Source organism: Ostrea edulis, chromosome 4, assembly GCF_947568905.1.
Source record: "Ostrea edulis chromosome 4, xbOstEdul1.1, whole genome shotgun sequence".
Taxonomy (NCBI): domain Eukaryota; kingdom Metazoa; phylum Mollusca; class Bivalvia; order Ostreida; family Ostreidae; genus Ostrea; species Ostrea edulis.
This window is the reverse complement of record NC_079167.1, coordinates 37,752,070-37,763,090: the sequence shown is the minus strand read 5'-3', so window position 1 is coordinate 37,763,090 and position 11,021 is coordinate 37,752,070. Positions and strand designations below refer to the sequence as shown.

At 33.7% G+C, this 11,021-nt stretch overlaps 1 protein-coding gene across 2 annotated transcripts in view; it reads right to left on the bottom strand.

The window, feature by feature from the left end:
• Positions 1 to 2,044: 2,044 nt before the first annotated feature.
• LOC125671363 (lethal(3)malignant brain tumor-like protein 3) overlaps positions 2,045 to 11,021 on the bottom strand; it is a 43,150-nt gene continuing 34,173 nt past the window's right edge. For both annotated transcript variants that reach the window (XM_048907011.2, XM_056162553.1), the window contains 9 exons: positions 10,372 to 10,600; positions 10,160 to 10,242; positions 9,787 to 10,012; positions 8,863 to 8,959; positions 6,280 to 6,447; positions 4,113 to 4,277; positions 3,578 to 3,651; positions 3,248 to 3,492; positions 2,045 to 3,155 (listed from right to left, as the gene is read on the bottom strand). In XM_048907011.2, the coding sequence (XP_048762968.1) occupies positions 3,027 to 3,155; positions 3,248 to 3,492; positions 3,578 to 3,651; positions 4,113 to 4,277; positions 6,280 to 6,447; positions 8,863 to 8,959; positions 9,787 to 10,012; positions 10,160 to 10,242; positions 10,372 to 10,600 (1,416 nt within the window). In that variant the 3' untranslated portion in view covers positions 2,045 to 3,026. The remainder of the gene's footprint in view (positions 3,156 to 3,247; positions 3,493 to 3,577; positions 3,652 to 4,112; positions 4,278 to 6,279; positions 6,448 to 8,862; positions 8,960 to 9,786; positions 10,013 to 10,159; positions 10,243 to 10,371; positions 10,601 to 11,021) is intronic.

Here is an 11,021-nt window from a genome sequence, read left to right as displayed (position 1 = left end):
AACATATATCAATGTGTCCTCTTATTTATCCTAGAATTAAATGATACACTGGTGTTGTTAAATTTGAATGATGCAATTACATGTAAGTATCCACTTTTCATATCACTTAGACTCGAAGACTCGTTAAAATTGAATAACTCTTTAAACTTTTTTATCCGCAAAAGGGGGGTGGGGTGGTTCCAGACCTTCTGGATCTGCCCTTGGGATGGGTTTTACAGTAGAAAATATGAAAATCGTTTCAAGAAATACGCGCGTCTATTCAATGTCGACTCCTTTACTTAAGTGACGATTTTTTATCGACATTTACCTATTCCGGCACGACTTTTCCACATTTCAAGCAAAAAATGGATATGTACATACATTTTCTGATAGCCCTTGGTCCATAGATAGTTTACTCATTTACAAGATAAATATTTTAAATTACTTCGTTCCATCGTCGCTTTTCTTTATTGACCTTTCTGATGCGCTTTACAAATACATTTCCGTCATATTAAACTTGAATCACTTTATATATTCTGATAGCCTCTGTTCCAGAGATGGTTAATCTTTGAACCAAATTAAAAAAAATACTATACATATCAGTGAAGATCTTGACTCATTTTACACCTCACCATTCCATTCCATCATTTAGTATATTGACCCGCAAAAACAAAAATCTGTTTAGCTGTTGGCGGGAGAAACCAAAAAAAACAACAACAACCCCAAATAACAAAAACATCATGAATTGCGTACTTATCTATTATTTGATTTTATCCCACATTAGGGTAGGCGCTCACATAAAAAAAACCCAAAATACAAAAAAAAAGAAGTGGGTCTTGGTATGTAGGTTAGCGTAAATGTACAGCTGTTTCTGCTTCACCACAAGTCCACTGCTGTTCAAGACGTTTCCCTGTCAACCAATACAGAAAAATAATAATGACAGACTCTAAATAGAAAACCCTTGGCAGTCAAACTTTGTCTCCATTTTCTTTAATCATAACATGATCATCAGTAACATAAGATAATTTCTAATAAGATACAATATACTGTTGATGTTTACAATTCATCAGTTTCAAATAAAACTAGCACATGTATTTTTCTCAAAGAACACCTATCTATCCCATCTGAAAACCCCTCTAGTGTTGTAAAGTTGAATTCACATGATATGATTTCGACTAACATGTAAAGCCATTCATTATTTCATCAGTTTAACTTGCCACATGAATAGCAAATGCATACACTGTTCACTGTTTCAAATTCACTTCAGTTTTCAAATTTCCAAAGTGAAATCAAACGATTTTATCTCCATCTCATGTAGCGACTATGGTTACATTATCTTCCACTTTTGCAAAAACTACGAAAATAAAACAACCACAGAAACATACAAATGAAGTACATGAACTATAAAAAATGAAATCGATTTTAAACAACATGAATAACTGATATGGGCTATCAACTGGATGTATTTTTCTCTCCAAAGATTAAGGGGCATTAACTGTTAAACTACAGAGTAATACACTTTCTAATTCTGTACCACAATTGATGTGCTTATTAAAACCGAGACTAGATTATTTCATGACATGATGGTAAGTGTGTATTTCTTCACTTAGGGAAACAATAGGCCCATAGATCACAACACTCACCCGATCAATTACATTTCCTCACACGACAGTCCTCATTTTGACCCATCCCAACAGAACTTTGGGTGATATGCCTCTTGAACCAACATTACAAGATGCCAAAGTTCATGGATTGAATGAGCTTAATCTTCATTATACATACGGAAGCTTAACTACTCAAGTTATGACTTTCTGGCAGTGGTTCTTGAGAAGACTTTCACTCTTTCTTCTTTATCTCCCTTTGGAAAGGGACATGGCCCTTCATTTGAACAAACTTGGATTCCATTCCCCCAAAGATGATTTATAGCAAGTGTGGTTGAATTTTGTCCTGTGGATCTTATGAAGAAATCAAAAAGTAAGCAGTTTACAAAGGACCGACTTGACACAACCTTCAATAAGGAAAGCTTCACTGTGCTTTCAGCTCTAGTGAAATAAGGAAATTGATGTATGGGTTGATTATTTTTATTGTTCTATTCAATTTGCAATCACATTAAAAAACATATTTTTAAAGACATAATATCACCGATCCTTTTGATGATGCAACAAAATTCTTGCCCCCCTACCCCTCCCGATATTGTTGTTGCCATTGGGTATTTTCAATCTTCTTCTTTTCTAAATATTTTACCATAAAACATATTCTTTTTATTCATCTTTACAAGAAATTTTAGTGTCATCTTCAATAACCAAGAACAAAATACTTGTCTGTACTTTTCAAAAAGAGGACGATTACACATAAATTGTGTAAAAATGTTAGGCCTTCAAATTTTCATGCATTATCAAGCAAATATCTGATTAACATGAGACCTGATTCGAGATTGTGCCATCATTTGATCTATTACTTTTCTGTTTGATAAGTAACAATCTATGAGGAAATGATTTCCAATTAATTGGAAATTTTTGTGAAATCAAAAGCTAGTAAATTTTGCATGTAATTCATGAACACAATTTCAATGGGGTCTTGATTACTATAGTACAACTATATTATATGTATAGTGATTGCAAGATATAAGTACATGTATAGTTAAATGCTAAGGTAAAACAAAAGAAAATGTCAGTGGGTTAAATTTTAACATCCGTAGATCTTTGTTTACAAATTCACTGACAAGCAAAATAAAAAAAAAAACCAAAAAAAAAAAACCCACAAAGGACAATACAGACAGACATTATATGCACATACCACATAGCATACAAATTCTCAGATATATATTTTTTTATACATAATGCAGTAAGTATTGACCGGTGTTTCAACTTGCATCTCTATCTAATTCTTAACTTATAAAAAATCATCTAAAATGAACATTTGCAGAAAACAATTAACAAAAGGGGGAAAAAAAAGCACTATATACATAAATAGTCTATGTATAAACTTGATACAACAAAGAAAACAATCAGATTTGTATTGATTCTCATCACAACATATTCTGAGTATCACACATCAAAGGAATTTTTGAACACCATTAAACTGTTGTAAATCTTGATTGCTGGTCCTAGCTTGATGTTTAAAATCCGGACCAGGTCAGCTTGAGAAATCAACAGAAAAGCCTCTCCATCAATTTGCTGAAAAGAAATTAAAGATGTATTCAAACAGCCTTACAAATAACAAGAAAGATAACTATCATATCTTATATTCTGATTTCGTTTTGAGTTACCTCCTCTTTGAAAGTCTTGTAATGCTCCTCGCAGCCAGGAAGAGTTTTGACGAATGCTGCAACTTGTTCTATGTTCCACTTGGCTACATCTGAACCTCTCAGTTTGTGAACACCAGGCAGAAGTTTTACATGTTGCTCCCAGCACAGAGAGACATCAGGGAGTGGCGTGGTGGTCATGGCAGACTTGAACACCGAGTTATGAACTCCATTTTGTAAGGAATCTTGTGGACTTGTGATATCATGGCCTAATAATAAAATGTGCAAATACCTTTAATATTTGCTGTAATTATTAGAATGTCCATGCATTAATTTGACAATGAATGGCACTACCTTTTTCATGTTTGAACTTCAGTTTAGTAGTTCGAGGTGGAGGTCCTCTTTCTCCCATATTCAAATAATAACTCCTGGAATAAATTCAATTGAACAGCTATAGTAATCATAATCTGGACAATAAACAGTGAAGAAATACTTTCATCATTCTGATAATACAGCCCGGATAATCTGGACATGCAAGGCCAAGTAAAATTAATTAGTAGATTATCATTCCCGCCCGCCCCTCTAAAATCGCCCTGCCCCGATTTTTTTAATTTTTCAAAATTACTATTTCCGGATATTTTTATGTCTGGTCCGGTATCGTAAACGTACTTTGTTTCACTTCGCCTTTTAGAAACCCAAATACACATGTAATTATGATTTATAAAGCCTTTTCTCAATGAGAGAAGGCATTTTCGAGGTCAAGAATACCATGGCGAAAAATAAAAAATAAAATCCTCCCACCCGCCCCATTTTTTTGTGAAGTTTGAATGATAATTTTACTTGGCCTAAAAGCTGTGTTCCTGAAGTGTGTGTGTGTGTGTGCACCAACCTCGGTTTGCGGCCACGTGTGGACTTTTTGGGGACAACATTTTCTGCTGCTACTGCCTGCTGCAACTGGTTGTTCTGTGCTTTAGGACAGCCTGACAATTTATGATGAGCAGAAAACTTCCCGGTCACATGACCCTGTCCATCACAACCTGGAGTGGGACATTTCCTACAAAATCGGACACAGATTTTATCATACTGTGTGTTTATTTATAATAGTGGTGCTATATTTTGATGCACATGGTGCAGTGCACCAAGAACTAGTTGCAATAACTGCCATTTGCAGACTGACTTTTAAACATTCTTTGATTTCTCAGAAATTTAGCATTTCCCATTTTCAAATAAAAGTACATAAATATAAAAAAATTCAAATTCCTTTCCAACACAGCTGATTTCTATTTCCAAATGACATTATTCAGTTTATAGTGACTATAACTTTTTTTTTGTAAGTGTCAAAAGTATCAAATTTTCAAACAGAAATCATGGGCCACATGAGACAACATAACTCTTAATCTGATCAGTGTCAATGCATGCACCCCATACGTTGTGAACCCAAAGAGCTTAAAAAGATGTTTAGCCATCTGAAAGTATGTGTTGGGAAATAGACGTATTTGTGATGTACATAGTAAGTTCGGGATTCCTTACTAACACTACAATTTTTTTTAACAGCAAATTTTTTAATACACTTCATATTTACTCACTTATGCAGTCTAAAATCATTATCAAAATTTGAGCTAAAGTAGATTTTTTTTAACATTGTTCTTTATAATCAGCAAAAAATATGAATATAACACAACACTATTTGAACCAATTATGGCTGTCCTAAATACTGTAGAATTCTTTACTTTCGTGGGGTCTAATTTTTGTGCTTTGAGAAAATAAACCCATGTTCATGGAAACTTAATTTAGTAGATCTATTGTATGAGGAGGATTGAAATTCAGGGGCATGTCCTGACCACTAAAACGACAGAAATTACCCCGCACTATAATCAGTATAGAACTTTAAACTGCAATGAATTTTTAAAGTGTTAAACATAGATGTGATAATTTTTCAACCACAAATCTGTATAATGCTTTTAAAAAGGCATGAATTTTAATGAAAAATCTCTACAAAATGTGGACAAAATCTGTACAGAATATCAATCATAAAATGGTTTTACATGTCCACACATTACAATGCTGAAAAATATTTCCACAAATTCCATAATTTGATTTTTGTTGAAACATTTAAATACTTCATTGTTTCTAATTCTATAATCATACATACATTGCATTTGTGATTAGTAAAGATTAGAGAAAATTCTGGTGATCACATTTGGTGACACAATCAACTTACAATTAAAGTGATCATACATTTTTCATCAATTATTCCAACATAATTACATTTAAAAAATAAGATTTTAAAACATTTTCAAAGTCATAAAAGATGCATTCTTGGAAACTAACCTTATTATCCTCATAATTACAATGTCTAGATACAGCCAAAAGTGACAAAATATCTTCAAGACTGCTATTATTTTGTTTCCATTTGAATCATTTAAATCAAATTTAAAAGATTTCCATAAGCTATAGCAATTATCATTGGTTGGCTTCTTCTTAAACAAACCACCCCTTTGACCTATTACTGGCCACAGGTGACAGCTCTTTTGTCTGAGATCTGCCAAGCATATCAAAGTCCAGAAGTAGGAGAGTGATACCTGCCATGCAATCAAAACAATGGACTATAATGGGAGTGAATTTACTGTTAGTCTCAATTTAGAGGACAGAAAATGTGTAGGATTCATCATTTTGCATGAATTTTAATATACAGGCGCGGCAGCGTGAATGGGGTGGAAAAAGTGAAATTTTGTGTACAATTCATCCACATTACATGTATGGTTATAATAAGTACACATTCATTATTTTCAAAGTTTTTACCATTCAACTTTTCATATACACAGTATGTACTTCGAGAATGAAATATGCAGGTAAACTTTTCTTGAATTAAAAATGGTGTCAAGGACAGTGTAAAAAATCTATTTGTGATATCAGATTCCAAACTAAGAATAAGTTTCAGAAAAAAAATCTTCAATTTCAGTTTTGAACTTCAAAGAAATATGAGAATGTTGAACTTCCTAGGCCAGAAAAGTCTATCATTGCAACTAGTCCTTTCTTTCAATATGATTACTGACTTGACAATTTCTGGAGAGTCAGGGGGTTCCCCTTTGATAAATTTGGAGTCCACAGGAGAAGACGGACCGGGGGTTTGGATCACTTCCTCTGCTCGCGTGGATCCCAGTCGATCCTGTAAGGTGGACTCTCTATTCATGTTCAAGGGCGAGTAAGGACATCCGAAGGCACTGAAGAAAACAGCTGCATTACAGTACATGTGTTAAATATAGAGTGTACATAGCATGTCTGTACACTGATGATAAAGTGTACATAGCATGTCTGTACAGTGATAATAAACTGTACATAGCATGTCTGTACACTGATAATAAAGTGTACATAGTATATCTGTACACTGATAATAAAGTACATAGCATGTCTGTATACTGATAATAAAGTGTACATAGCATGTCTGTACACTGATAATGAAGTGTACATAGCATGTCTGTACACTGATAATAAAGTGTACATAGCATGTCTGTATACTGATAATAAAGTGTACATAGTATATCTGTACACTGATAATAAAGTGTACATATCATGTCTGTATACTGATAATAAAGTGTACATAGCATGTCTGTACACTGATAATAAAGTGTACATAGTATATCTGTACACTGATAATAAAGTGTACATAGTATATCTGTATACTGATAATAAAGTGTACATAGTATATCTGTACACTGATAATAAAGTACATAGCATGTCTGTACACTGATAATAAAGTGTACATAGCATGTCTGTATACTAATAATAAAGTGTACATAGCATGTCTGTACACTGGTAATAAAGTGTACATAGCATGTCTGTACACTGATAATAAAGTGTACATAGTATATCTGTACACTGATAATAAAGTACATAGCATGTCTGTACACTGATAATAAAGTGTACATAGCATGTCTGTATACTAATAATAAAGTGTACATAGCATGTCTGTATACTGATAATTCACTCCTCTATTTTGGTACCAAGCTTGAAGTTTTATTTTTTCTCATTCGCTGGTAACACAACGTAGAGAACATACTAAACAAGCATTAAAAAACAATATACACGCATGCTAAAGTAATTCATATAAATATATATCACAGTCTCGATAATAAATAAGTACAATAATACACTATACAGCTTACTCCACTTGTACTGAAGTCGCTTATTTTGAAATATCGCTTATTTTGAAGTAAAACAAAATCCCCAGTCTCAGTCTCTTATTTTCTTTGCATTAAAATGTCAGTTAAATTGAAATCACTTATTTTGAAATATTACCTATTTTGAAATCAATTATCAGTCCTCTGAGTAGATAATATATTGTTTTTATAACGGCTATATTGAAGTCATCTGAGATGGTAGTTGTCCAGGTTGGTGGCCTCATAATTACACAGGTAGGTGTCAGTTAATTGGTTTCTCATGGATTACTTTTGGTTGTGTGTTTTTATAGGAATAAAATAACAGTGTGGTATAATCACTCTTTACTGAACAGCTTGATGACAGGATCTTTGTAAAATTTGACCTCCCCACAAAAAAGGAAAACTTTATCATTGGACACCACATACAAATTAATAACTGCAATAGATATAAGAATTTGAAGTCAAAATCTGAGTGACAATTTTGCTTAACCCCAGTAATTTCAAACACCTTACCGCTATCACAGTGTATTGAAAATAGTTTTTGCAAGACTGGGTTCACATCAAAATCTCCAAATAAAGTCTATAACATAATATACAGGTAGGTATTTTTCAGGGGGGAGGTCAAATTTTACAAACATCAAGCTGTTCAGTAAAGAGTGATTATACCCCACTGTTATTTTATTCCTATAAAAACATCCAACCAAAAGTAATCCATGAGAAACCAATCAACTGACAATGACAATGTCTTTACAGACAACATGATATCACTTGCTTATGTTAGTGAACATTATTTAAAAAAAAAAACTGGTTCTGAAATTCTGATGGTAGACATACACTGTACAGGTGTATCAAATGTTTTCATGGCGATCGTTTCCAGGGAAGAACTTACTTCCAATATTATATACATGTACATACTGCAAGGGAAATATTGGCGACGAGAGCAAAAACGAGATTCCAGTTGAAAATGTGACGTACAATCAACCTCGAAATTGTATGTGTAAATTTAATACAAAAAAAAAAATTATGTACAGACGCTACCTAAAGTAGATGACAAAATTTTGTAGACATCGGAAATTGAAATATTCATTCTTAGTCAGCTCAATAAGAAACAAAAGTTAACAAAACTCACATATTTTTTAAAAATAAAAATTTTCAGTGGACTAAATTCAATCAATTATCTAAATGTTGTAAATTGTGTAGTTTACATGTAATAAATTCATATTTCTGCTTTCGTTATCGGGATTGAGATGCCAAATGAAGCCTCCGATAAGGTCGACATTTCCGAATTCACTTATTTTGAACTTCGGTTATATTTAAAGAAAAATATTGGTCCCCTGAATTTCAATATATCCGGAGTAAGCTGTATATACATTTAACCCAGAGGGTTTACTCTCTCGGTAATTAATTGTATATATTTACACAATTTTAAAAGTAATTGTTCTTTTTTGGTTGCAAACAGATTATGAAATTTTGAAATACCTGTGATGACCTGTGTACTTGGCACCCTTTATGTGACCAATACCTTTACAACCAGGTATAGGGCAACCAGTGGGTCCTGGGACGAGATCTGTAGGAGCTACAATCACAAACAAATATCAAGTAATAATATCAGGTTAAATAGAAAGGAACAAGACATGTTTGTGAAAAACTGTTCCCTGGCCATGACCAAGTCCTATGTTGTGTCAATTTTTGACCTTGATATACAAACTCGACTTTAAGTGTATGATCTTTCAATTTGACAAGTCTGAAGATCTCATCTTGTAAGGGTGCAAAGATTAACCATGAAATGCTACGGTTTGATTCACGATACTTTACACTATACCACAGTTCGGTATTCTCGGTGCAGATTAATTTAAACTGTCCGATTTGGCTTTAAAATGGTTTTCGGTAATGGAAAACATGGTTCCGACTGTACCCCTGAATTATTTCTCGCCCTACAATATGGGAGCATTTTGGATTCTGTACAATGGAAAAAACAGCAGATTATGTTGATGTTTTGCTCTTTTAAAACGAAAACATGCAGTTGTAACAGTAAGGTGCAATTAAATGATACCAAAAGCAGTGTAATTGTTCATCTGTTATTATTCATAGCATCTTATACGTATCGTGATATGTATTGTAAGGTCTGTATCATGATACATATCGTATCGTGAGGCAAGCGTAATCATTGCACCCTATAGTCTTGCATAGGTCAAAATTTCGACCAAGGTTAACGTTGTGACCAGACAGACCAAAACACATGCTCCCCCCCTACCCCCATCTCCCACTTCTGGAACATAAAAATGTCTTAAATGTTTCATCAACAAATAGATACTTCATAAAATAGAGTTCTATTGAGCAAACAAAATATTTCTGAGCTGAAAGCTACAGGATGCATGTATTGCTTTGAGAGTTGAAACTCACTTGGCGGAGCTGTGAGAGGATGCCCTGTTTTATGACACCAGCCTGCTGGATGAATGTCAGAGCAGTCATCTTCCACCCAATAATCATAGCACTCATCCCACTCATCAAAGTGGAGCTTGAGAAGATGTCCGTCCACCTCAGTGACTGTGGCTACACGGATCAGGACTGGATTTCTCTTATCTACTGCCTCTATCTTCATGCCAATCTCGAAGCCTGCTGGGGATTGCTGTCATTGAAAATGCAGTATTAGGTATATGACTCACTAATCATTTATGGTTTTGAATTGAAGTTTAAACATGTTTCTTGTTAATGGATGAACACAGTCAAACCCTGGTAATTTTAAAACCTCTCTAATCCAAACATCTGTACTCACCGATTTAAAGGCCCTGTCTGGCACAGCCTCTGCATTGTTCTTTTCGAGGTATTCTTTCCAGTTAAAATGAACATTTTCATATTCTGTAATAGAAATATAATTTGTGCTTCAGTCTGTTACAACTTAAGAAACAAACAAAACCAATGCACCCATAACCTGTACAAAATTACACATCCACTAAACTGTGTCAAACACTTCAACAACATGCATACCGCCAGGTGGTGAAAGTGTTTTTCCATTTTCCTCACACCAGCCAACAGGATGAATATTCATAGATGTGGTGTCACACCAATAATCATAGGTATCCTCCCATCCATCAAAATGGATCAGGATTTTGTTAGCCATCACATCATTTACAGTGGAAGCACAGATCAGGTTACTATTCTTCTTGTCTACGGATTCTAACTTCTGGCCAACTTTAAAATGGTGAGGGGAAGCAGGCTATAATGGAATGTAGTTTCATAAGAAATAAATATAAAATCTCATATATGAAACTTATGAAGTGAATAAGAAACCTAGATATTTTTAATCATATGACTGTGCTGGGGAAAATAGACTGAATTTGGAGTTCTCTACAAAAGCAACACCAGTGTAATTACAATACATATTTCTATGATGTTATAAAGCTTGCTTGGGTCAGTAAATTTGAGAATTTCAAGCTGTGTTCTTAAATGTATTCATATACATAAAGAAAGAATGGCACATTAAAACATAATATTTACTTATCCATAAAAGCTTGACTTTTTGTACTCAGAAAAATTTGAAGACATTGTTTTAAGGTTGGAAAATAAGAATATGTGAAGCCATATACAGTAGAGGTAGGATTACCTGTACAAAGCTTTCTCACAAAACCTCACTTTCA